We start from the raw sequence: 25,437 nt of genomic DNA, 5'->3' as shown, positions 1-25,437 counted from the left end.
GAGGCACACAGTACACCAACACGTGTGAACACACTCACCCAGAGGCACACAGTACACCAACACGTGTGCACACAGAGGCACACAGCACACCCACACGTGTGCATACACTCACCCAGAGGCACACAATACACCAACACGTATGCACACATTCACTCAGAGGCCACAGCACACTCACATGTGTGCACACTTTCAGAGGTACACCCAGCATACCCACATGTGTGTGCACACACCCAGAGGCACGCACACACAGCACACCCATATGTGCACACTCAGAGGCACACCCAGCATATACACACATATGTGCACGCTCTCACCCAGAGGCACACACAGCATACCCACACATGTGTGCATACTCAAAGGTACACAGCATACCCACACGCATGCACACACTCACCCAGAGGCATACACAGCATATCCACATGCATGCACACAGTCACCCAGAAGCACATGCAACACACCCACACTCATGTGCACATACCCAGAGGCACACAGCACACTCATATATATGTGTACACAGCACACCCACACACGTGTGCACACACAGACACCCAGAGGCACACAGATCCTACTCATCTGTGTGCACACACCAACGCTCAGCCAGGAACATGGCATATTCATGTCACATACATGTGCTCACTTGGACGCAAACTCACACACATGGGCACACACAGATGTTCACCTGGGCATGTGCATGGCACACTCACACACATGTACACATGCAGATGCTCTCCTGACTGCAGGCACACACAGAGACAATCCCCCAGATGCACACAGGGCACACTCCCATGTGCATGTGCAGATGCTCCCTGGATGCACACAAGATACACACATACATGTGCACATGCAGATAGTCCCCGGATGCGCACGGGGTGTGCATCAGCTCTGTCACAGTGCCATCCCCAAGACCCATGTCCACACTCACACGGACATGCTCGGGAGAACCGAGGGCCGTCCCTGGCTCCTTATCCTCACTGTCCTTAGCACAACATCCCAGACTCACCTGGCAGCCAGTGGCCAGTGCTGTGGGGGCTGGCACACCCAATGTGGGCTCGGGGACTCCTTGCCAGGGGCAGAGAGAAAGCAGGTCTGTGCAGACTTGCTGCAGCTCCTCTCCCAGGGCAGGTGGCGGTGTGTGTGTGTTGGGGGGGGGGGGGGGTGCTCATGATGACTATGGTGGGGACTTGGACCTGAATCCATGTCCTGCTGCGGCACCGCCTCATGGTATAGTTCCTGACAGTCTCCCAGCTTCTCTGGGCCTCTTCCTTACCTGGAAGCCAGACATTAGAAGGAGTATGGACATCAGTCAGGCATCTCCAGAGGCTGATGCTGCTCCCCCACCCAGGCTGGGCTCATCTCGGTGGAGGGGTGGAGCCAGCATCAGCCTGGACAGGACTTGCATGGGCTCCCAGAGTATTCCAATGTGTGCCGCACGCCAATTTCTGAGAATCAGAAATTCCAGGTTATTTAAAAAAAAAAAGCGGGGGTGGGGGGGAAGCCAAAAAAAATCTGGCTTCTAAATTTGAAGATCCAGAGGTCTTGTTGCCAAGAGTCACTGAATGCAGCATTTAAAAAAATTGTTTTTTGTTTTTGTTTTTTGCTTTTTGGGTCACACCCGATGATGCACAGGGATTGCTCCTGGCTCATGCACTCAGGAATTACTCTTGGTGGTGCTTGGGGGACCATATACGATGTTGGGAATCGAACCCGGGTCAGCTGTGTGCAAGGCAAATGCCCTACCTGCTGTGCTATCACTCCAGTCCCCAAAATTGTTTTTCTTATGACAGTGCCATGCGATTATTACCGGTAAGGGGCTTTTCATGCAAGTGTGCACTCCGCGCCAACCCGCAGACACTCCAGGCCTCCCTATGTGGGATTTTTCTGTTAGAGTAATCTGGTACACCCCTGAAGTTTACCTGATATCGGTCACCTACGCCTCAAGGAATATGTGTGTTTCCACCTCTTTTTTGGGTGGTGGTGGGATGGGGAGGGTCCCTGGTGGTGCTCAAGGATTACTCTTGACCCTACACTCAGGAATTATTCCTGGTGGTCCTTGGGGAACCATATGGGATGCTAGGGATCGAAGCCAGGTCAGCCATGTGTAAGACAAACACCCTCCCCACTGTACTGTCACTTGGCCCCATGTTCTCACCGATTTTCCAACAACTATGTCAATAGCCAGAGCTCCAATAGTGTGGGGGGATCAGCCTGGGGCCTCCTCAAGGCTAAGCCTGCGTTCTGCTACTGAGATGCCTCCTGGGCTGTGGTTAGCGGGGTGGCACCAGGGCAGAGAGAGCTTGGCACCTATGTAGATGGATTCAGCTCTGTGATCCTCCCCATCGGCCGAGTGCCGCCCCCTCCTTGGCCTGCCAGCGTCCCGTAGGGTACCATGCCCGGGGATCATCAAGGCTGCGTGCCTTTTCAAATACCTCAGTCCTTGAAGCTGAGAGATGAGAACATCTGGGCCTCAGGACAGCAGAAAGGAGGTTACAGGCTCGGGAAGAGGAAAACCCGCTGTGTGCTGTTCAGAAAAAGCCGAGACGTCAGCAGAGGTGGCGAGAGAAAAGGCAAGACCAACCGCAGGGGGGCATGCGCCCTGCAGGAAGAGGTCTGAGCCCATCAAGCACCCCCTGCCCCTGTCTATCCGAGCCTCTTCCGTTGGTCTCAGGACACTGTCCTTCACAGGGGTAATCTTGCCAAGAGCCCATGGTGCTTTCAGACCACCAGGGACCTGTGTGCTGGTGGGGAAGGCAGATCACAGGGCAGTGAAATGCTGGTGTCCACTCTTGTGGGGACGCATAATGCTGGGCAGTGCACACACAGCACAGGGCTCCTCCAGCCTCCTCCCCCACTGCCTTATTGGTGGAGGAAAGGCTGTTGGCTGGGGCTGGAGCCATAGCACAGCAGGTAGGGCATTTGCCTTGCACACGGCCAACCCAGGTTCCATTCCCCGCATCCCATGTGGTCCCCTGAGCACCACCAGGAGTAATTGCTGAATGCAGAACCAGGAGTAAACCCTGAGCATCGCAGGATGTGACCCAAAAAGCACACAAAAAAGGGCCATTGGCTGTTGAGGGGCCAGGGGACCACTGACCTGGCAGGTAATGTGGGTGGGGAGCAGTCAGAGAATCGGGAGAGATAAACCTGGAAGGGGGAAGTCAGTAGAATATGGACCCTTGGGAGATATCTCAACACCTTTAAAGGAGGACCAGGACGCAGCTGGTTTCTGGGGTGGGGGTTGCGGGGGAGGGCTGAGGGATAATTTCCTGCAGGGCTTGGGTGAGGCTGGGAGCTGTCCAGGCCTCTGGTGCTGAACCAGCAGTGTGCAGGGCCCGGAAAAGGGACATGGCACCCATATTCAGGAAGCCAAATCTGCAGTAGGGTGCAGAGGCCATAAGGAGCAAGTGTGGGCCCAGACCCGTGGGAATGGGAAAGGCAGGGAAAATGGGCTTGCTTCTCACACATCATCATTCCCTAAACTTCTTTGTTGTTGAAACCTGTGAAAGGAAGGGACGGGCTGGTTCTGAGCTCTCTAGGAAAACTCATGTCAGGATGATGGAATTCAAGAATGGGATGGGTTGGGCCAGAGCCACAGTACAGCTGGTAGGGTGTTTGCCTTGAATGCGACTGATGTGGATTCAATCGTGGCACCGCATATGGTCCCCTGAGCCCACCATGAGTGATCCCTCAGCACAAAGAATGGGATGGGTGTCCACCCCACCCAGGAATCAGTTTAGAGAGGCCATTGTGATTCTGGAAATGGCCCGACACACCTGCAGCTCCTACCTGACTCCAACCTCACCTCCCTCTTCTTATACTCTCTCTCTTTCTCTCTCTCGCTCTCGATCTCTCTTTCTCTCTCTGTGTTCATCACATGTTTCCCAAGTATCTACCCTGTGCCAGGCACTCTTGGCTGCAAGGAACATAGAGGCAAGTCCTCTGGGGCTTCCTTGTGCCAGCCACAAGGAGAGGGATTCCCTGGATTCAGGCCAGACCTACTTGCTGTCCTCTCTCCTTGTGGCATCCACAGAAGAATGACCAGAGCACCCTGCCGCAGGCCAGGGCAACTCGGGCTACTCCTTCATGTCATTCTGTCCTGATTAGCTCTAACTTTCAATTTTGAGAAGTAAATATGCATTTTTTCCTCACCCTGTAATTTTCCCTGCTGTGGCTATGGATGTCAGAGAAGCTGGGACGGTGGGGACGGTGGGGGGGGGGGGGGAGTGAATCGCTCGGTGCTTTCTGAAAGGAAAAACAGGCTCAGTACCGGGCATTGTCTGCTGCTCCTGGCAAGATCAGATGGCTCAGTTGGGAGGGGTGCCTTCCAGCTGTACCATCAGGGGCACGCTTCACCCCAACAATTCGTGACCCCACCATCCATCAGTGAGGCGATAATTGCAAAGAAGTAGGCTTGTGAGTGTGTGCACATGTGTGTTTGTGTGCATGGTGGAGGGGAATTGAGGGCATCTGCCTGGACAGCCTCCCTGGGTTCCCCTAAAGACAGCCAAGCCTTGTGTGTCAGGAACCGAAGGACAGAGCAGGCTGATTTCTGGGAGAAGCTGGTGATGAGGTGTCAGGAGAGGAGGGTCAGACCCGTGTGAACCAGGGTTGCAGAGAGGGTTTGAGGGTCTTCACGGCACCATTTGATAAACAAGGGTGAATGAGGAGAGATGCCTCCCACCTCCTGCCTTTGGCTGCTCCCTCTACGCTTGGCCAGAAGCCCCAGTTCAACTGAGGGCCAGTCTCAGTACACCCCAATCCATGGCTATGCCCTTCCCAGGCAGCCTGTATCCAAATCCACATGAGGTGCAGAGGCTGCATCCACACCCAGTGTGGCTGGTCTGCACCCCTGCTCAACTCCCACTCCCACACACTCTCCCTCTCCTTTTTTTCCTTCACAGGTATCGGTCCTTTGTTTGTCTCACATTGCACCCCAAACTCCATCTCAGCATCTCCTTACAGAGACCCAAACATGGGACACATCAGGAATAATGATTTTCACTGTGAGAGGTCATCCTGCAAAAGCGAAATGGGATGTTTATGTGGTGCCTGGCACAGCCCCTAGAACATTAACAAAGCATGACAAATGTCGGCTCCTTTTCCTCTCCTGCCCCCTCACAATGCAACACTAAATGCCATTCCAGGCCCTGAGACCAGGAGTAGTTGTTTGTCACCTGTGCTATCTGTCAGCTTGGATAAAGCCCAGAGAGAAAAGTGGCGGTGAGCCTGTGCCGGCGGCTGTGTTGAAGAGTTCGCCTTGTCCCTGTGAAGTTCATTATCCATGGAGCACGGCAACCCTCTTCAAGGTTCCTCCCTGAAAAGAAATTGAGCATGCAAATACTCTTTTATCATGATCACCACGTATCCACGGGGTGATTCATAAAAGAGCTGGAAATATATTGAAATTCAATATTGTTTTAGTCCAAATCAATATTAATAATTGTTTGCATTTTTAAAGTGCAATTTGCAATTGAAAAATGCACAGAGATCAACCAGTAGTTGCTAACACATCAGATTTTCCCATTAAAGGCATAGGCCCTTAACTGGAAGATGTTCCTTGAACAAGAGAGGGACGTGCTGGTCCCTGAGAGTAGTTATCTGTTGCCTGGGTGCGTGACATTAGAATTGACCTTCGTTGTGCATGAACTAAAGAGCCAATAACTTTCTTTTGCCTTCCCATCTTTATTTAAAAATAATTTTTTTCATGTTCAAAACTTTAAACACTGTGAATTACAAAGTTGTTCATAATAAGGTTGTTTCAGGCATTCAGTGTCCTAGCACCAATCCCAGTACCAGTGTGACCTTTCCTCCACCAATATCCCCACTTCCCCTACACACACACACACACACACACACACACACACACACACCACATACACACACACACACACATGCACACATGAAGGCTGCCCCCTTAGCAGGCACAAAACAATTTATATTGCTTGCTATCACATATCTCACAATGGTGTCACTAAGGTCATTGTCTGAGGATTTCCTGAGCTGATGGCTGCTAGTTGAGCCTTCTGTGTTATCAGTTTTGCTCATTGAGCTAAGTGGGCTTTGACTCCACTTTCTCTACTCATCCTTGCTGTGCTCCTACTGGGCTGTTGGTGCTGTGACCCCTGGAGTTATCATGTGGCCACATATGTGACTGCATGCTCCAGGAGCCACGAACCTGTGATCACTTAGCTGCTGCATCTCTCCCAGAACCAGTAACTTTTAAGTTCTTCATTTTGTAAACTGACACATTTAATTTTGCGGTATTATAGATGCACGTGCAAGTGCGCATCTAATAGGAACCCCTTGGAACACAATAGTACGGTATTCCAGTGAGGATTCTGACATGATCATGCCAAGAGAGATGATATTGCTGCCATCACAGGAATTCCTCATGTTGCCCTTGTAGAATTCTTCAAAAATGAAATATTTCTAAATGGCAATGGTCAATATGGCATATACCTTGAACTCGCCATCACTTACCCTATTTAGATTTGCAGGGATATAGGGCCACACCTGGTGGTACTTGGATTAATCCTGACTCTGTGCTCAGGAGTCATCCTTGGTGATGCTAAGGGATCACTGAACCAGGATCAATCATATGTTAGACAAGTACCTTATCTGCTGTCCTGTTGCTCCAACTCCTTTGTTTAGATTTTTATCCTGAAATGATCACTGTATCGCTGTCATCCCATTGTTCATCGATTTCCTCAAGCAGGCACCAGTAACATCTACATTTATCCTAGCCCTGAGATTTTAGCAAGTGCCACATTGGAGGCCCTTTCAGGGTCAGGGGAATGAGACCCATCATCGTTACTGGGTTTTGGCCTATCAAATTCGCCACGGGAGCTTACCAGACTCTGCTGTGTGGGCTGGATACTCTTAATAGCCTTCTGAGTTCTCCAAGAGTGAGAACTAGACAATAAGAAGCTTGGTTTTATAGTCTCTGGGTCTTGATGGGATTACAACTGGGGCAATTGGTGGGTGTAACACCTAGCTACTAGAAGATGGGGGATCTGGATAGAGGAGGCCCTGTCCCTATCCGAGCAGCCTTGGAGATCTCAACCCCGGGTCCCACACACCTGGGGTTCCTCTGCCGTTTACTTCATGCTTGAGGCTCATCCGAGCCTGTGGAGAGTGGTCTTAAGCATGGCTGTGACTGGTTCCAGAGGTCTTCAGCTGCCGGGGCTCTGCTCGGGGTAGGGAGGGAAACTCAACTCACCCCCCTCCAAGGGGCCCTGGTGAGGACAGCCAGGCGTGAGGGGAAAGCCAGACATGGGGGCCGAAATGATGCTACTGTTAAACAAGGCTCCTCTCTAGTTGGGTACTGGTAGCAACTCAAACTTAGAGCCTAAGGGACTGGAGCTATAGTTCAGTGGGCAGAATGCTTGCTTTGCATGAGGCTGACCCAGGTTCGATCCCTGGCACCCTCCATGGTCTCCTGAGCCCTGAAAGACTGATCCCTGAGTGCAGAGTCAGGAATAAGCTCTGCGCACTGTCAGTGTGACCTCCAAACATAAAACTTTGGGCTCCGGGCCCTGAGGCAGGAAGAAGCTTCAGGTGGGACTTGCTTTCTTCAGGCAGGCCACAGGGGAGGGTGACTTTGTGGAACAGAAGGAATGTGGGCACATGTGATTTATAGTGTGATATGTGCATCGGGAGCTTCTGCTACCTACGAAGACAGAGTTGTTTCAGAGGGATTCAGGTTGGTAGTGTTGGTCCATAGAGGTCACAGGGACCCAGACTGAGGCAGACATGGGTAAGAGATGTCCTAATCAGAGGATCACCTTCTTTGCCTGGACGTGACCTCAAGCAAATGAAATTCCCATTGTGCCTTCTCTCCTCCTTCAAGCCGTGTGCTTCATACTCAGGCTGCAAGGGACTTGGGGACTCAGCTGGATGGCCGTGTTGGGTAGAGGCTAATTCCAAGATTAGGAAAATCAAGTCCTAGAGGTCAGCAGCTAACTGGAGTGGCAGCCAGGCCCAGAACTTGGGCTCTTTGTTATGTGCTTGGTGTCCACTCTCGGCTGCCTTTTGGAGGATTCACGGTGTCGCCAGATCCTGGTCCTGTTTTGCATGACCACAGACTTGACCACTCTGTTCCTTCTGGGCTACTGGACCCACACATGAGGGGTGTGAAACTATGTGTGGACTGTGGTGTTTGCTCATTTGTCAACCTTGGGGCAATTCAGAAGCTTGCTTTCATTGATTCTTTAACTTACAATCAGATATATATGGTCTAAAATATAAGCATGTTTTTATTTGTTGGACAGTGCTCAGGAGAAGCTTTTCCCTCGTCTGTGTGTTTGGGGGTCACTCCTCACTGTGCCTGGGGGCCTGATAGTTCTGGAGATCAAACTTGGGCTTCCTGCTTACAAAGCATACTCTCAGCCCATTGAGCTATCTCTGTAGCCCCCAAATAGCAGAGCATTCGTTTATTATTTCTTAAATTTTTTAGCTTTTATTTATTTATTTATTTATTTTGCTTCTGGGGTCACACCCGGCAATGCACAGGGGTTACTCCTGGCTCATGCACTCAAGAATTACTCCTGGCGGTACTTGGGGAACCATATGGGATGCTGGGAATCGAACCCGGGTCAGCCGCATGCAAGGCAAACATCCTACCCGCTGTGCTATTACTCCAGCCCCAATTTGTTTTTAGCTTTTAAACTATACACTATTGGTGCTCAGAGGCTCCTCCTGGTCCCTAAGTGGGCCTGGACCTGTCCTCAGGGAACCATGTCCTGATAGAGAACCTGCAGGCAGAGCACCGCCCAGCCCCCTGAGCTCTGCCCCTCTGTACAACTTTTTGTTTTGTTGTGAGGCCACATCCAGCTGTGCTCAGGGCTTAGTCCTTCCTGGCTCTGTGCTCAAGGATCACTGCTGTTGAGGCCTGGGGGACCATATGGGATGCTGAGGATCAAACCCAAGTTGGGATCCATGCAAGGCAAAAACTTGAGTCACTCTTCTATCTCTTTGATCCTTTAATTTATTCATTTATCAATATTTTAATTTAATTTTATTGAATTAATTACTTTAAATTTTTTTTGCTTTTTCTGGCACACCCAGCAATGCTCAGGGGTTACTCCTGGCTCTGTACTCAGGAATTACTCCTGGCAGTGCTTGGGGGACCATATAGGATGCCAGGGATTGAACCTGGGTGGGCCACGTGTAAGGCAAACCCTCTACCCGCTGTACTGTCACTCCGGCCCCAATTAATTTAATTTATGATTGTGAGCTTTACATGACCCAGAGCCCTTCATAAGACAATGAAGACAGTTCAACCAGAGTGGGTTTTCTTTTTTGGTTTGGGGACGACATCCGACAGTGCTCATGGGCTACTCCCAAGACTGTGCTCAGGGATGGGAACCTTGCAGTGAGAGAGAAGAGAACTAAGCCTCCTGCTCGCCAGGCATGTGCTCCAGCCTAGTAAGCTGTCTCTCTGCCCCCCACTTACCATGGGGGCAATGCCACCATCTGTTCCGCCACCCAGTTTCCGAACTTTGTTCATTGATGCCTTGAAATCGTAACTCCCAGTTCTCTCCTCCCCACACCATGTTCTTCTTCCTGTCTCTGACTCCTCTAGGTCCCTCCTGTGTGTGGAATCTTCTAGAGTCTGTGACTTGGCACATTGTCCTTGGGGCTCGTGCATGTGGTGGCATGGATTGCTTTCACTGAGTTGCTGTTTGTTTGGCTTTTGGTGTAGGACCACATTCCGCGGAGGTCAGGGGCTACTACTCCTAGCTGGGTGCTCAGGGCTTGCTCTGGCTGTGCTCTGGGGACCACGTAGTGCTGGGGATGGAGTCCGGGGCTCCTGCAGGCTGTGGAGGCCCTCATCCTATTGAACCGCCTATCCCAGCCCCACCTTCACTGTCTGTTGGTCAGCACAGCCAAGCTGCCATATTGTTTGGGGTCTCAGCGTGGTACTTTATACTGTTTGTAGAGCCCACCTCACCCAGCAGTAATCAGGGAAACAGATTGTTCTGGAGGATTAGTTTGTCCACTTGAATCACATCCCTGAATTCTATCAATGTTGGGGGTGTCTAAATGGCCCATGTGTGTTCACGTACATGTATCGAGAGGGGTAAAACCCATGCATACCATACAAGACAAGGACATTCCCTATAAGCCGATGACTTAAAATATGTTCCACCACCACGAGGGTTACAGTGGTGTCCTGGAGGGGTGGGGGTCATGCACCTGGGGCCTTGGGGTGGGCACCCACTGGGCTCCCACATGGCTGCTTCTTCTCTCCCAGGATGTCCCCTTCACAGCGGATTCTAATCTAGACCTGATCAAAACAAACCCACAGCTCCCTGAAACAGCCGTGACCTTTTTAAAATTCCAGGTTCGCCGAGCTCCTCCGTCCAGATGGCCCAAACCCTCCGTGCATTGGCTCCAGCGAGCGGCGGGCTGCGGGCTGATCGATCTCCGTCTCGGGGCCACGCACTGTGCTAGGTGCCGGGAATGCAAAGCTGAGGACAGACCCCAGAGGGTGATACAGGCGTGTGGTGCAGGGTGCGGGGTTCTTACTGAGATTGGGTGCTGCACCCACTGTTCAGGCCCTGCCAGGAGGAGTCTGGGGAGAGGTTCGGTCCTCCTCCCTGCAGAATGATTATTCTCTATACCACTGGCATAAATTGCCCTCCACCCCACCCCCACCCCCCCATATAAGACGTCCTGGGCGGACTATAAATGGACGGGCATGAAGCATATCATGCTGAGTGAAATGAGTCAGAAGGAGAGGGACAGATATAGAATGACTGCTTTCATTCGTGGGATATAAAAATATAGATATATAGTAGAAGACTAATAGCCACAGCCAGGGAAAGCAGGGGCTAGGAGGATAGGTCAGTGGTTGGAACTAACCACAAGTGTGTGGGGGACTGAGGGTAGGTAAGACAGAGAAGGGAACGGTATAACAGTAATAGCTGGGAATGATCACGCTGGACAAGGTCTGAGGGTTAAAAGTAGGTAACGGGATATACCTGATAACCTTTCAGTGTCTGTATTGCAAACCATAATGCCTAAAAGGAGAGAGAGAGAGAGAGAGAGAGAGAGAGAGAGAGAGAGAGAGAGAGAGAGAAAGAGAGAGAGAGAGAGAAAGGGAGGGAGAGGAGGGAGGGAGGGGAAAGGGGAGAGAGAGAGAGAGAGAGAGAGAGAGAGAGAGAGAGAGAGAGAGAAGAAGAAAAGCATTGTCATAGAGGAGGCATCAGAGGGGGGTGTAAGGGAGTGATGGGAGGGAACCTGGGTTCTGGGAAATGACACTGGTGGAGGGATGGATGTTCGAACACTGTATGACTGAAACCTAATCATGAACAGTCTTGTAAGGGCCTATCTCACTGTGATTCAATTAAAAAAAGACATCCTGGACAGAGATGGTGCCGTGTCATGAGTCTGTCCCTCCTGAGGGCCTTGGGGCCAGTGGTGCCTTGACCAGGATCCCGGACTCCTACCACAGCTAACCCAGGCTCCCCTGGGCTCCAGGACAGGAGAAACGGGTGTGGTCTTCCTCTAGGGCCTGGATTCCCTTTGTGCACGGTCCCCGGCGAGCCGTCCCACCTGCCACAGCTTGGCAGATGGCAGATAAATTGCGTCCGTTCCCCCCCCCACCTCCAAGAGGGGACTGCCCCTCTGGGGGGGGGGCCTGTGTGCGGAGAAAGGGCCCACAGTTTCAGGACCCAGGCCAGTGTCCCCCTCGCTGTCTGTGGGGCAGGCGCAGTGCCCAGCCCGCAGCCCCGCCTGTGAGCCGAGCCCTTGCAGTCATTCGTCATCCTCCAGTATTGCAACTTTATGCCTACGCATAAAAACTGGAGGGACTCGTCCCAGAGTTTGCTGCCGCCGCCGCTGCCGCCGTTAGAGCGGTTTTAATTAGCTGCAGGATTTTAATGAGCTGGAATCCAGCAAGAAGAGCCCCATCTCCGAAGTGAGCGGGAGCCCCACTCACGGAAAGAACTGTCTGACAAAACAGATGGAGGTGGTGCTCTCAGGGGACCACCGTGTGCCGGGGTTCGTGCGGGGAGCATAGGAGTGACCGAGGCCAGGAGGCTGGGGTGGGGGGCCCGCAAGTCAGCCCCAGCTGCACTTGGGTGCGACAATCCCCCCCATCACCACCACCACCATCTCCCTCCTGCCGGCGGGAGCTCGGAGCCGGATTCAAGGTGAAGGCTGTGTCTGGCTTCATTCTCCTCAAGTTGCCATAGCAGCCTCGCTCCGCCAGCAGCTTCTCCTGGAGCCCTCAGCCGGGAGGGACGTCATTGTTCGCTCCTGCCCGTGCACAGAGCAGACCGACCGGCCGGAGAACTTTCCTGGGCCCGGGGTGTACGCCCCACGTGGGACCTTTATGGGCTCGGGGCTGGACGTCTCCTACTCCCCGTAGTGGGGGCAGGTCCCTGCAGTAGGAAGCGGGTTCTTGGGGTGACTGGGGCAGCAACCAGGGCTGAGGAGCAGCTGAATCCCAGCGTGTCTTTGGAGCCGCCCGTCTGTCTGCCTGCCTGCTGGCTGTCCGTCCGTCTGCCCGTTTGCTGGTTGGCCTGTCGTCTCTGGAGGTGCGTGTGCTTTGGCTGAATTCCCAAGTCCTTGCTTGTGCCTTGAAGTGAATTTTCCGAAGGAACAAATCTTTCAATCAGATAATGAAGGAAATAGGAGACTCCTTGGCCTGCCCTGTGTCCCAGGAGGTGTTTACAAGATTAATTGGATTTTTTTTTCTTACATTTGAATCTATGACGCCATTCAGGGTGGGGAGAAGTCTCTGGGGAGAGGAAGGATGAAGACAGACAGAACCTTCTGGAACACTCGAAGGGTCGTTTTTCTTGCCTTACTGCTCGCCTGACTTCTCCCTATCCCACCCCACCCCTCCTCACCATTATCCGCTGTGTTTTGTTTTTTGTTTTTTATCTGCCCTCTCCTCCCCACAGCCAGGCAGGAGAGGAGGGAAGGGGGTACCACTGGGCATGAGAGCCCCCGGAGCCCGGCGAACGAGCAGGGTCCCAGGTGTGTGTTTCCAGGGTCCCCCCAGCTCGGCCTGGCCCTGGCCAGATGGTGACACCCTCCCCAGGCAGCACCCAGGGAGAGGCAGCCGAGCAGCCTTGAACCAGCATCTCCCGTTGTCTTGAAAATAATGTGTGACTGCGACGAGAAGCCTGGGGGAACACTCGGGGCTCTGACGGGCACACCCCCTGGAGGATCACCGCACTCCCCCCCCCCCGCCCGCCTCTGAAGGAGGGTGTTCTGTTCCTGGAGAGACTGAGGGGGCTCCCTGCTGCGGCATGATGACCACCCCTCACCCTCCGCTTGCCGGCAGCAGCCAGATTCTCCAAGGAGGGAGCCCCACTCACAGGTGGCTCTGGCATGTAGTCAGGGGTCCTGCAGACATCCCCAGTGCCAGGCCGTGGCTTTCCTGGGCATGAAAGGGTGCTCCTCTTCTGGGGGTCCACTCAGGGGAAGCGACCGGCATGATGTCCAAGTCCTGCAGCCATGTCCCCCACCGACCCCCAGCAGGGTGAGAACCCAGCACCCAGCTCTGGGCGGGGGAGCCCTGGTGTGCTCAGGTGAAGGGTGCATGAGGGGACAGGCCAGTCTGGGTTGGGGCAGAGATGGGCACAGCTGACTGGCCGACAGGTGCCCAGGGGATAGACTGGACAGAGGAGGGGCTGACCAGCCTTCTGCAGCAAGCACGTGTGCAGGGCCACTGTAGAGCGAGCAGTACTGTGAGTGCCTGCCTGCATGACACCCGTTTCTGAGCACAGGGTTTCAGGGGGGGTTCGGGGACACTCACCCCGTGAGTGTGGGCACCCGCCATCGACTCACCGTTTCTTCCCTTCCGGTGCTGCTGTGAGAGGCCCTGACGTCTGGGTCGCCCTGAGTCACACGGGCTGCCTGGAGCCACATCTGACTTGGGAGAGTGAGTGCGTGTCAGTGCTGACCTGTGTGACTGTGTGTGTGTGTGTGTGTGTGTGTGTGTGTCAGTGCCAACCTGTATGCATGTGTGAGTGTGTCATTGCTGGTCTGTATGAGTGTGTGTATGTGAGTGTGTGTGTGTGTGTCAGTGCCAGCCTGTGTGAATGTGTTATATGACTGTGTGTGTGAGTGTGTGTGTCAGTGCCAGCCTGTGTGTGAATGTGCGTCAGTCCTGTATGTGTGAGTGTGCATGTGTGAATGTATGCGCGTGAGTGTGTGTGTTGTGTGTGTGTTAGTGAGGCCTGTGTGAGTGTAATTGTGTCACTCACACACGCTGGTCCGTGTGCAGGTGCACTTGTTCTAGAATGGTTCCCTCACTGTCTCCCTTCTGAATGCTGTCTGACCACCTGTACGTGCACCATCACCCCCACTCTGGGTCCCCTTGTGGGTGCCGTCACCCCCAGTCTGGGTTCCCCCATGAGCGCCGTCAACCCCAGCCTGGGTTCACCCATGAGCGCCTTCACCCCAGTCTGGGCTGGGAGCTGTGTGAGGGAGGAGGAGAGCTTTGTCTCCCCCGCCTCCAGCTCACCCTGGCCCTGGATGCAGCGGGTGCTCACGGGCTGCTGGACAGCGCCCTGCGCCCTGTGTCCATGGCTGCAGAGGCACGGGGGGCTCAGGACTTAGGGCTCTGAGCTTTGGGTCTGTGTAGCCACCCCTTCCTCCCACTCAGGCACCGGGTGGGGCCCCGCCATCCTTTCTGGGGAGTGGGCCCTGCCTGTGCCAGGGACAGGAAATGGCCCCAGACACAAAGGCTGGGGGGCTCATGGGAACCACCTGCTCCGCACAGCCCAAAGAGCCTGGCGTGCAGGCGCGTTCCCCGTGCCTGGAGGCCTGGGGCAGGTTAATTAAAGTTAACTGAGTGAAAAAATAATTACAGAGACTGCAGAGAGGAGAAATCCAAACCTGCAATTTAACACCGCTGCGTAGGCCCAGAGCGCTGCGATTCCCCAGTCTGGTCCTGGGGACTCTGTCTGGGGGGAGGGAAGGGAGCTTTTCCTTTTTTACCCTGCTCCTGCCTCCTGCCCCACAGCTGGCTGTGGACGTACAGTGGCCTCCCTGACCCCCCAAACATCCCCCCACCTGTAGGGTTTAAATGTCTCCTCCAAGCTGGGAAAGGTCTGAACAGCTGATCCTGATCAGCTATGCTTGGGGAGGCTGCTGGGAGCTGCCCACCAACCTCAGACCCGCTGGGGTGCCACCTTGTGCCTGGCCAGGAGCTCCCCAGGTGCTCCTTGGTTAGAGAAGGGTCGTCCCCTGCACCACCAAGTCCCAGTCAGTCTCCGATGAGAGTAATGAGATAGAGTCGCCCTCTGAAGAGGAGATCTGAGCGTACTTCCAGTGGGGGTCCTGCTTGACCCCCACCACAGGAACATGAATCATCTGGGCAAGTGGCCTTGGCTGCCCAAAGGTGACCTTCCACCTGGCCCAGCTGGGGTTACTGGCTAGAGTCAGGGGTCTGGGAATACAAGACAGGATGGATACGTGGGCAGGATGGGCAGGTGGGCAGAGGAACAGGTGGACAGGGCTGTCAGGTGGGTAGGATGGGCAGGTGGGCAGGGTGGTCAGTGACAGAGGGGCAGGTGGGCAGGGCTGTCAGGTGGGCAGAGGGGCAGATGGGAGGGCGGTCAGGTGGGCAGAGGGGCAGGTGGGCAGGGTGGTCACGTGGCAGGTGCTGGGTCTGCCGCAGGACTCTGTCCTTGCCCCTGAGCTGGCAGCTGGCAGCAGCGGCCTGCCCTGCCTCAGGAGCTGGGCCGTGTGTGGTCTGGCCAGAGCTCAGGCCACACCCACCCACCAGCCCCACCATCTGGGTTGCAGGGGGGAACACTGACTGGAAGGGGGCTTGTGACCCCCACCCCGACATCATCTGAGCCTCGAGTCTCCTTCTCAGAGCCAGCCTTGGGGAGAAGGGCGGGGACGGGCGAGGTCCTAGGGGCTGGTCCCTGCCGTGGGCACCTGTGCAGGGAGAGGCCGGGACAGCACAGAGTCGGGGGCTGTGCCAGCTCTCTGCAGGTTGCCGGGGTGCAGATCCCGAGACCCCACAGTCCACCACCCTGCGCCTCGGCACCCACCACCTCTCTTCCGTCTGCCTGTAGACCCTGGCCCAATGGATGCCCGACGTGGAGGATGAGGGAAGAAGGAGCCTCCCACGGCGCAGAGGTGCCCCCGGAGCCAGCCCCGGCGGCCCCCGCGAGCCAGAGCCATGCGGCTGGCCTGCATGTTCTCCTCCATCCTGCTCTTCGGGGCCGCGGGCCTCCTCCTCTTCCTCAGCCTGCAGAAGCCCACGGAGCTGGCGCCCCAACAGCTGTCAGGTGAGCCCCCCTCGCTCGGCACCAGCCCACCCTCATCCTGCGTGATGGGGGCATTGGGGCACCAAGTCTGTTCTGAGACCCCAGCCTCAGTGGCACTTCTGACCTCTGACCTCTGTCTGGACCACCCCCCACTGGAGCGGTGGCCTCGCTACCTATCCTTGAGCCATTGCTGCTTTGGTGAGACGCGGTCTGAGGAGGACACTGCCCCCTCTGAGGCCTCTTCCCCATGGATGGGACATCCGAGAGTGAATGGCACGTGCCCCCGGGGGCCCCTGCTAACCCCCCGCCCCAGGCATGCCTTCCCTTCCTGCATACCCTCATTGTGTCACTGGGAGGACCCACCCACCCCGATGGCACAGGTCTGCTGGGCACCAGGGACTGGGGACAGCAAGTGAGCGAGGCCGCAAGGGGGAACTGGGACCCCTGCCCGGGGTGCACAGCCAGGCTGTAGGTGCTGGTCCCCGCTCTGCCTTGGGGTGGGGAGGGAAATGCCTGCCAGCCTGAGTGTCTGCAGCAGTGCTGGGGTGTCATTAGCTCCTAGACACTGGGGGCAGGGGGTGGGCAGGCAGCAGAGCCTGCACCCCACCAGCTGGGTGGCCTCGGGAGGAGGCTCAGAGCTGCAGGTGCCCCCTGCTCCCCTCAGCCCCAGCTTCTGCCCACACCCTTAGCAGAGGCCTGACCCTCCGGGCTGGCACTGAGGGGGGGCTGGGCGCAGTGAGTGGGTTCCTGGCGGCCTCCTCGGGAGGCAGCGGGAGAGGCAGTGAGTCACCGGCTGACTCACACCTGGGCCAGGCCTCTCCGGTGGCAGCTGCCTCCCAGCTCAGGAGACGCAGACGCAGGATGGAGCCAGCCTCTCTGTGGGGACTGAGCTGCTTCCTGCGAACCCCACCAGGGGTTCTGGTGCTGTGCCCGAGTTTCAGATCCCCAATTGCAGAGAGACCCAGTTCCACGCATGATAATGCAAAAGCAAAGGAACTTTATTACTAGCCCGAGCCAGCGCTAGCCCGAGCTAGGGTCCAAATCTCATCCAACACAGTGGAGTCTTGACCAGGACCCCGACTCCGACTCACAAGTAGTTTCTATAGGGTTCAGAGTTAAGAGGCAATTTATATACTGGGCTGGAGCTATAGCACAGCGGGTAGGGCGTTTGCCTTGCACGCCACCAACCCTGCCGATCTGAGTTCGATTCCTCTGCCCCTCTCGGAGAGCCCGGCAAGTTACCGAGAGTATCGCGCCCGCACGGTAAAGCCTGGCAAGCTACCCATGACGTATTCAATATGTCAAACACAGTAACAACAAGTCTCACGATGGAGACGTTACTGGGCCCGCTCCAGCAACTCGATGAACAATGGGAGGACAGTGCAGTATTACAATGCTATTTAATGCTATTTTTAGCATTGACCCTATTACAGTGGTGGTCAGCAATTAGGCAATGGTTAGTAACAGTTTCTAAGGAGGGTATACAATGACCCCTCATTACCGGCCAGACCCAGCTGCCCAATTCCTTATCTTGGCAAATTATTCAACTGGGAGTTTACCAGAAACTGCAAGTCCTGCTTTGGGGAAACAGCAGCTTAGGCCTAGTTGGGACTTAATGTTAATTGCAGCTTGTCATGGCATCAGTTTCCCCCTCACACTATGACACCGCACCCCACCAGATCTCACAGGGCAGCACTGGTGGGGCAAACTGAGCATGGGTACCCCATGACGTGTGTTTTCTCTGCATAAAGTGAGCTCCGGAAAGAGGGTGCCGGAACCCGGCTCAGAGTGAATGGTGGCCACGTAGAAGCTGGGGACAGAGCAAAGTTCCAGGGCCTGTCTGCCCACCGAGTCATCCCCAGAGAAAGTCACCTGGATTCCCCCTGGACCCGCATCCCCATCCCTCCCCCATAGCACACCTGTGTATGTGAAGGGCTAGGAAAATGACTCTGCATCTTGGGGCTCTCTTCTGGGTCCCCCCTGATGGCTTGGGTGTGGTTGGGGTTCATATAGGGGTCTTCATGTCCCCTGTGTGTATTCTTCTGTGACATGAGTTGGGACTGATGTCGTGTCCAGCAACAGAAGGACCCCCCAGCCTCGGCCAGGGCCTTGCTGACCTGCAGGGACAGTGCAGGGTGGGCTGGACTGGTGGATTTGTGTCTCCTGCCGTCTGTGGCAGAACATCCCGGCACGTGAACTGTTGGCACTGCCCAGTGTGGTCCTGGTGGTGATCAGGGACCAGGCTGCCCAGGACGGGCAGGGAGTGAGGGGTGTCTGAGAACCAGCAGAGGAGCGCAGAGCTGGGGACTGGCAGGGCGGCTGGCACGTGAGGACAGTGTGGGCACGCTTGTCCTGGAGCCGTGTTCTCTGGCTGGGGGAGGGGGAGGAGGGGAGGGTTGGCAGCCCATTCCTCGCCACATGCCAGGTGGGGCCACCTTGAGAGTGGAGGTAAATCCCATCCAACGCCGTCACGAGACTTTAAGTAATGCTTACGTTCCTCTCCCGGAGTAAAGTGCCTCTGACATGGGTGCTTGTGTTGATTTGTTACTATTCATTTATTCTTCCCCTGTACTTCTCACAGCAGCCTAATTGTGATTCGGTACCCAGAAAGCAATATCAAAGTAATTTTCCACAACATTAGTTACAATTTTCTTCTGATCTTTCAAGTGAAACAATCCCATCCTGTTGGCTTCTCTGAGCATATAAACCTTGATTACATTTATCTGTTGGAAACCACTGCTTACAAAGTGTACGTATCCAGCTGCACGGGTGGGTGGCCCCGGGGCCCCCTGGAAAAGCCTTTTCCCTGTGGATTCCTGTCGCAGAGGCCACGAGGGGGCGAATCTCCATGCCAGAGACCGGACTGTCGCTGCCTTGGAAACTTCTCTGGGAACCTGGTGTGTGTGTGTGTGTGTGTGTGTGTGTGTGTGTGTGTGTGTGTGTGTGTGTTTGGATGGGGTCTGGCTGCCAGCCACTTTCTCTCCTGTGCTTCTCAGGGACTGACCGGCAAACCTTGCCTGGCTCTCGGATTCAGTGGAATCGTAGGGGGGTACCACCCTTTGGCAAGCATTTTGTTAGTTGATTGGTTGGTTGATTGGTTGGTTTGAGGGCTGCACCCAACAGTGCTCAGGGCTTCCTCAGGGATCACTCCCGGAAGGGCTGGGGCCATACACAGCGCTGGTGTTGTACCCAGGTCAGCTGTGTGAGAGGCAAGTGCCTTCCCCCTCTCTGTTATCTCTCGGGTCCCAAGTCAGGTTTTTGTTTTGTTTTGTTTTGTTTTAAAAGAGGGAGCCGCCTAGGTTTTGTTTATTTTGTGTGTTTCCTTTATATATATATATATATATATATATAAATTTATTTATTGAATCACCGCGAGAGCAGTTACAAATCTTTCGGGTTTAAGTCTCGGTCATACAATGGTGAAACACCCGTCCCTTCACCAGTCCCCATTCTCCACCACCAAAAACCCCAGTATACCCCCCATCCCACATCCTCCACCTACCTGTGTAGCAGATGATTTCCACACTACTCTCTCTCTCTACTTTGATTATATTCAATATTTCGACACCAGGCCCACCATTATCATTTGGGATTTTACCCCATGTGTGTTTCCTTTTTTTAAAAAAATAATTGTGGTTTAGAATACTATCAATAATGGTTTCTCATGGCTTTGGGGGTCAAAGAGATAGTTCAAAGGGTGGAGTACCTGGTCCCCTGAGCACAGAGCCAGGAGTAACTCTGAGCATTGCGGGATGTGGCCCATAAATCCATGACAAAGGTCAAGCCCTTCAAACATGGGTGGATGCCTGGTTATACTCTTCACTGTGGGTCAGAGATGTCATTTGCCTATTTCTCAGAGACCAGGAGACCGGGGAAGACCTGAGCCCACCCTCCACCCCCTTAGTGGAGGTGGGACCGGAAGCTGTTGAGAAACTCCTGCTCTGTGAGTGCAGAAGGCAAAGCTCATGTGCCTGGTCGCAGACTCGATTTTGTCAACTCTTCATTATGGGGGAATTTGGAACAGACATGATTAGATTAGGGCACTGCAGTAACACCCCCCCCATACACCCCTCCATGGTCAGGCTGGCCTCACCCACAGACCTTCCTCCTGGCTGGCTTTGAAACTAGATACGATGTCACTTTAGCAATTCAACCATAAGTATCTTGGAAGAATTTTTTTCTTTTGTAGTTAGTTGTTTGGGGGCTACTCCTGCCAGTCCTGGGGGCTTCTAGGCTCTGAACTCAGAAATCACTCCCTGCTGTGCTCAGAGCACCCTGTGGGGTGCTGGGGGTTGAACCTTTGACAGGAGCAGCCCCTGCCCTGGAGCCACAATGAGACAGGGACCAGACTGACCTGATGACCTCTCAGGTGTCCGAGCACATCAGGGACTGGCGCTGTGTGCAAGGCAAGTGCCCCACCCGCTCTACTCTGACTCCGACCCCAGAGGAATTTTCATCAATTCCATGAGATCTTCATTCTCCAAGTAGGGTTCAGCTTCCTCCCCACCTCCACACAGTCTGAACCCCTTCCCTGGGGGCTAGGGGGTTCTGCAGGTGGCAGTGAGCATCTGTCTCTGCAGGGGAGTGAGGCCCCCCTCCTCACTCCGTCTCTGTTGGAGGAAACGGGGCCCGAGTCCCTTCATTGTCCGGGAATCGCTATTCCCTTCTTGCCCTCGCTGTTAACCAGTAGAGGCTTTTCTTCTTAGGGGATAGGAATCCACGTGTGGCCCCGAATCCTTCCTCACCGGGGGCACGTCTACCCACTCCTCTATGTCGTCTGGAGACGCTCAATGGCCGCAGCCCTTGTGCCTGCTGGGTGGACGCCAGGCCATGCTCTCCGACTAAGTGGAATGCATTAGGGTTTAATGTGGCCACATGAGCTGGTAGTGACCCGTGAAGCCAGAGCGAATGGTGGATTGATCGGTTTAACACTGACAGGTTGAAAAATGCCACCAACCTTATGATGAAGACCGTTTATACCAATAAGCCAGCATCCTTCCCTCCCTTCCTCCTTCTGCTCCTTCCCTCCCCCTCCCTCCCTCCCCCCTCCCTCCCTCCCTCCCTCCCTCCCTCTTTCCTCTGGCCCTTCCCTCCTTCCATCCCTCCCTCCATTCTTCCTCCCTCCCTCCCTCTCTTCCTTCCTTCCTTCCTTCCTTCCTTCCTTCCTTCCTCCCTCCCTCCCTCTTTCCCTCCCTCCTTCCTTCCTCCCTCTTTCCTCTGGCCCTTTTCTCCTTCCTTCCCTCCCTCCATTATTCCGCCCTCCCTCTCTCCCACTCTTCCCTCCTTTCTTACTTCCTCCCTCTCTCTTTCCCTCCCTTCTTCCTTCCTCTCTCCCTCCTTCCTCCTTTCCCTCCTTCATTCCTTCCTCCCTTCTTTCCTTTCCTTCCTCCCCTCCATCATTCCTTCCCTCTCTCCCTTCTTCCCTCCACCCTCCCTCCCTCCCACTCTTCCTTCCGCTTTTTCCCAACACTGGTCTCCCCTCATTTCAGAGCTGTGAGACTGGTGCAGGGAAGTTGGGGTGGAGAAGGAGCCTGGTGACGGGAGCCGAGTTCATGAGACATGGGAACTGGACTGGCCCTTACTGACCTCTCGGTCTGTGTGTGCGAGCGTCGGAGGCTGGAGCTGAAACTGACTTGGACGCTCTCTGCTCTGCCCGTGCCAGCTGCCGCCCTGCTCCCGTGCCCCTCGCTCTTCAACAATCCAGGCCCTGGCATGGGCACACATGGCTCAGCTGACGCTTGGGCCAGGTGAGGCACCGCCATGGCCCCTCCTGGTCTCTGGGACTCTCTTAGACCTGGAGAACTCAGGATGATGAGCATCCCGCAGGCGAAGGGGCTGGGGACCTGTTCCATGGCCTTTGTCCTTGGGCCGCCCACCCTCCCTGTGTCTGCCTGAGCAGGTCTGAGGGCTTGCAGGGAGAGACCTGCCCTGGGCGAGGTTCAGGGAGTCCTGTGGAATTGCCTTGCCTGCAGCTTTGGGGATACTGTAGGCTCAGTGGTGGCAGGGACTGGGGCTGTTGATGTACCCACCCAGAGACCCTAGAGAGTAGAGCTGTGGCCAGAGCAGGGCGGGTGCTGAGTGACCACAGGGGCCATGGCTGACCGCAGTGAGGCTGATCAGGGGGTCGGGGCGTGTAGGCGGGGTGTAGAAGAGGCAGCCCCCAGAGGGGACTCTGTCTGCGCAGGGAGTGGGAGACCGTACCTTCCGTGCTGGAGGGATGGCCTCTGGGGTGCCATGGAGCCACCCCAAATTTCCCCACCTGGGCTCCACCCCTCCAACCTCAGGACAGGCAAGAGAGGCTGGAAGTGTCTCCCAGCCCCGTTCCTTCACCTGCTTTCAGGCTTCATGGCTTTGCTTTGGGACACGCGGGTGGGGGCAGTCAGGGGGCTTCCTGGAGAAGGGGCCATGGTTGCTCATTTAACTTCTGCAGCTCACAAGGGGTGTGATGATCCTGACGTTTCCCAGCTAGAACTGACAAGAGACCCAGCCCCAGGCCCACAGGGCACATGCATGCTTGTGGGGCCCCTGCTCCTGGGTTAGGGTTAGGGTTAGGGCTAGGATTAGGGTAAGGGTTAGGGTTAGGATTAGGGTAAGTGTTAGGGCTAGGACTAGGGTTAGGACTAGGATTAGTGTAATGGTTAGGGTTAGGATTAGGGTTACGTTTAGGGTTATTGTACGGGTTAGAGTTAGAGGCAGGGATAGGATTAGGGTTAGAGATAGGAATAGGGGTACGGTCAGGGCTAGAGACAGTTAGTGTTAGGGTTGGGGGTATAGGCAGGATTAGGATTGGGATTTCGTTAGAGGCAGTTATGGTTAGGGTTAGATTAGGATTAGAGGGTTAGGATTGGGTTTAAGACTAGAGGCATTTCGGGTTTGGGTCAGGGTTAGGGTTAGAGGTAGGGATAGGGTTAGCGTTAGGGTTAGAAGTAGGGTTAGGGCAGGATCAAGGCTAGAGGTAGTGTTAGATTGGGGTTATAGGCAGGATTAGGATTAGGTTTAGGGTTAGAGACAGTTAAGATTAAGGGTAAGGGTCGTGTTAGAGGGTTTGGTTTAGAGTTAATGTTGAAGGCAATTAGAGTTAGGGTCGGGGTTAGGGTTAGAGGCAGGGTTTGGGTTTGGGTCAGGGTTTAGAAGCAGCATTAGCGTTAGTAGGGTTAGGATTAGGGTCAGGGTTAGAGGCAGGGCTGTGTTGACTGGAGAAAGTGCAGCCCTCATGGGTCCCCAGCAGCTGAGCGGGCGCGGAGGGCCCCTCTGGCAGGGTGTGTCATTCCTATAGCGACTCCTTGTCCCGGGGCTTCTCCTGCAGCTCTGAGCCCGCACCTGCAGCCAGAGTTTTCAAGGTCCAGTGCCACGGGAGCAACTGCCGAGACCCTCAGCAGCTCAGGGGGGAGGGACAGCGTGAGGGGAGCGAGGCGTCCGCTCCTGCACCCCCCCACCCCCACCGCCCTGTGTCGGGGTTCCCCGGGCAGGTGGGCTTCTGCCGGACGCCTCCGTCTTCTCCCGGAGCCCCCAACCTCCCTGTGTATATTTCCCCTGTGAGGCTGGTGCCTCCTTTTTGCGACTGCGAAGATCGAGAGTGACACGTAATTGCGGTGATCCATCCTGTTAAGTAGCTGGAGATGCAGCATCGCAGAATCAGCGGGCCTGGGGCTCTGAGACCCCACGAGGTCCCTAAACAATGCACCTGCGGCGCATACAAACCTGCCCCCAACCCACCCCCTTCACCAGCCTTTCTGCAGCCAAGAAGAGTTTTCCACAGCCATCCCCCCACAAGGGGCTCCCCCCCCCATAGGGTCATGTTGTCAGAGGGGATACCTGTGTGCAGGCCTGAACTCGGGGTGTAATGGCTGGGGGTGTCCAGAGCCTGGGGGCCAGTGACCGAGTTCACAGAGCCCCTACTCTCGCTTGTTCTAAGCTGATTTGGGATGATAGTGGATTCTGATAGCACAGCAGCTAGAGCATTTGCCTTGCATGTGGCCGACCCATGTTCGATTCCTCCGCCCCTCTTGGAGAGCCCAGCAAGCTACCAAGAGTATCTCACCCGCACAGCAAAGCCTGGCAAGCTGCCCATGACGTATTCGATATGCCAAACACAGTAACAACAAGTCTCACGATGAAGACATTACTGGTGCCTGGTCGAGCAAATTGATGAACAACGGGAGGACAGTGCTATAGTGCTATAGTGCCCCATGGAGTAGGAGATGCAGACATGGACCCCCGCCCCCACACACACCTATGACAATCAACCAGAAAGTGTGGGTCATCCCAGGTCATCCCTGCTGCCTTCTGGGGCTGCACCCCAAGAGCCTTCTTTGGAATCGGCTCTTTGGGGGACCCTCACGACTTCTCTCCTTAGGAGGTGCTGACCTGATGTCAGGGGTGTCTGCCATGGGCCCCGCCTCTGCAGTGGCCGTTGTCTGCCCTGAAACTGGCCAGTCTGTGTGACTGTTGCCCCCATCTTGGCCCCCCAACATCTGCTTCTCTGTCATGGTCCCGATTTCCTTCATTCACCCACAGGTGGGGACACGCCGTGTCTCCCCCACCCCACTCCCTGCAGAGCGCCCTGGGGTCTGCAGCCAAGGCCCCGCTCTCCGATAGCGTGTTCAAGTATGCTAAGTGGGAAATAATGAGCATGTAGGAACTAATCACAGGAATCACCTAATTAAATTAGGAAACAGACATCATATCACTGTAATATGAAAATTGATATGAATAGAAAACAGTCCCAGAATTGTACTAAAGAGTCCTGGGTGCGGGGAAGTAGCAGAGGAGAGCGGGCTGCACTAGGGGGTACTCGTAGGACTCACCAGGGAGAGGCTGGGGGTGCCCAGAGGGCAGAGAAAGGCTAAAAAAAACTCCCGAGCAGGGCACTGCGCCTGAGGAACTAACTGACGCTGAGCCGGGGATGGAGCGTGAGGAGGAGACTGTGATGACACGTCCCTCTGCAGGGTTGGTCTCCAGCCCTCCTGCCCCCAGCACCACCCAAGAACCTGCATTTCCCTGTCCTTCCCCTGGAAGCAGCAACATTGTCCTGCCTGGACTCTGGGTGGGGGGGCGGGCGCGGGGTGGGGACTTCCCAGTCCTGTGGGGAGGAAGTGAGGTGCTGCTGCTGGCCGCCCGGCTCTGCCCTGCCCCTCTGCCCTCCCTGCCTGGTCACTGCTCCTGAAGGGCCTCTGCTGCCGCTGCCCCCCACCCC

General features: G+C 55.1%; 1 protein-coding gene across 1 annotated transcript in view; it reads left to right on the top strand.

Annotated features, from left to right (window-relative positions):
- CHST8 (carbohydrate sulfotransferase 8) overlaps positions 1-25,437 on the top strand; it is a 117,484-nt gene that overhangs the window by 45,364 nt on the left and 46,683 nt on the right. Inside the window, exon 2 of the mRNA XM_056136259.1 lies at positions 16,047-16,262. Coding sequence (XP_055992234.1) covers positions 16,154-16,262 — 109 coding nt within the window. The 5' untranslated portion in view covers positions 16,047-16,153. The remainder of the gene's footprint in view (positions 1-16,046; positions 16,263-25,437) is intronic.

The sequence above is a fragment of the Sorex fumeus genome, unplaced genomic scaffold (genome assembly GCF_029834395.1).
Source record: "Sorex fumeus unplaced genomic scaffold, SorFum_2.1 ptg000122l, whole genome shotgun sequence".
NCBI classification, from domain to species: Eukaryota; Metazoa; Chordata; class Mammalia; order Eulipotyphla; family Soricidae; genus Sorex; species Sorex fumeus.
Note: the sequence above shows the minus strand (reverse complement) of the source record. Positions and strands in the feature narration are given on the sequence as shown.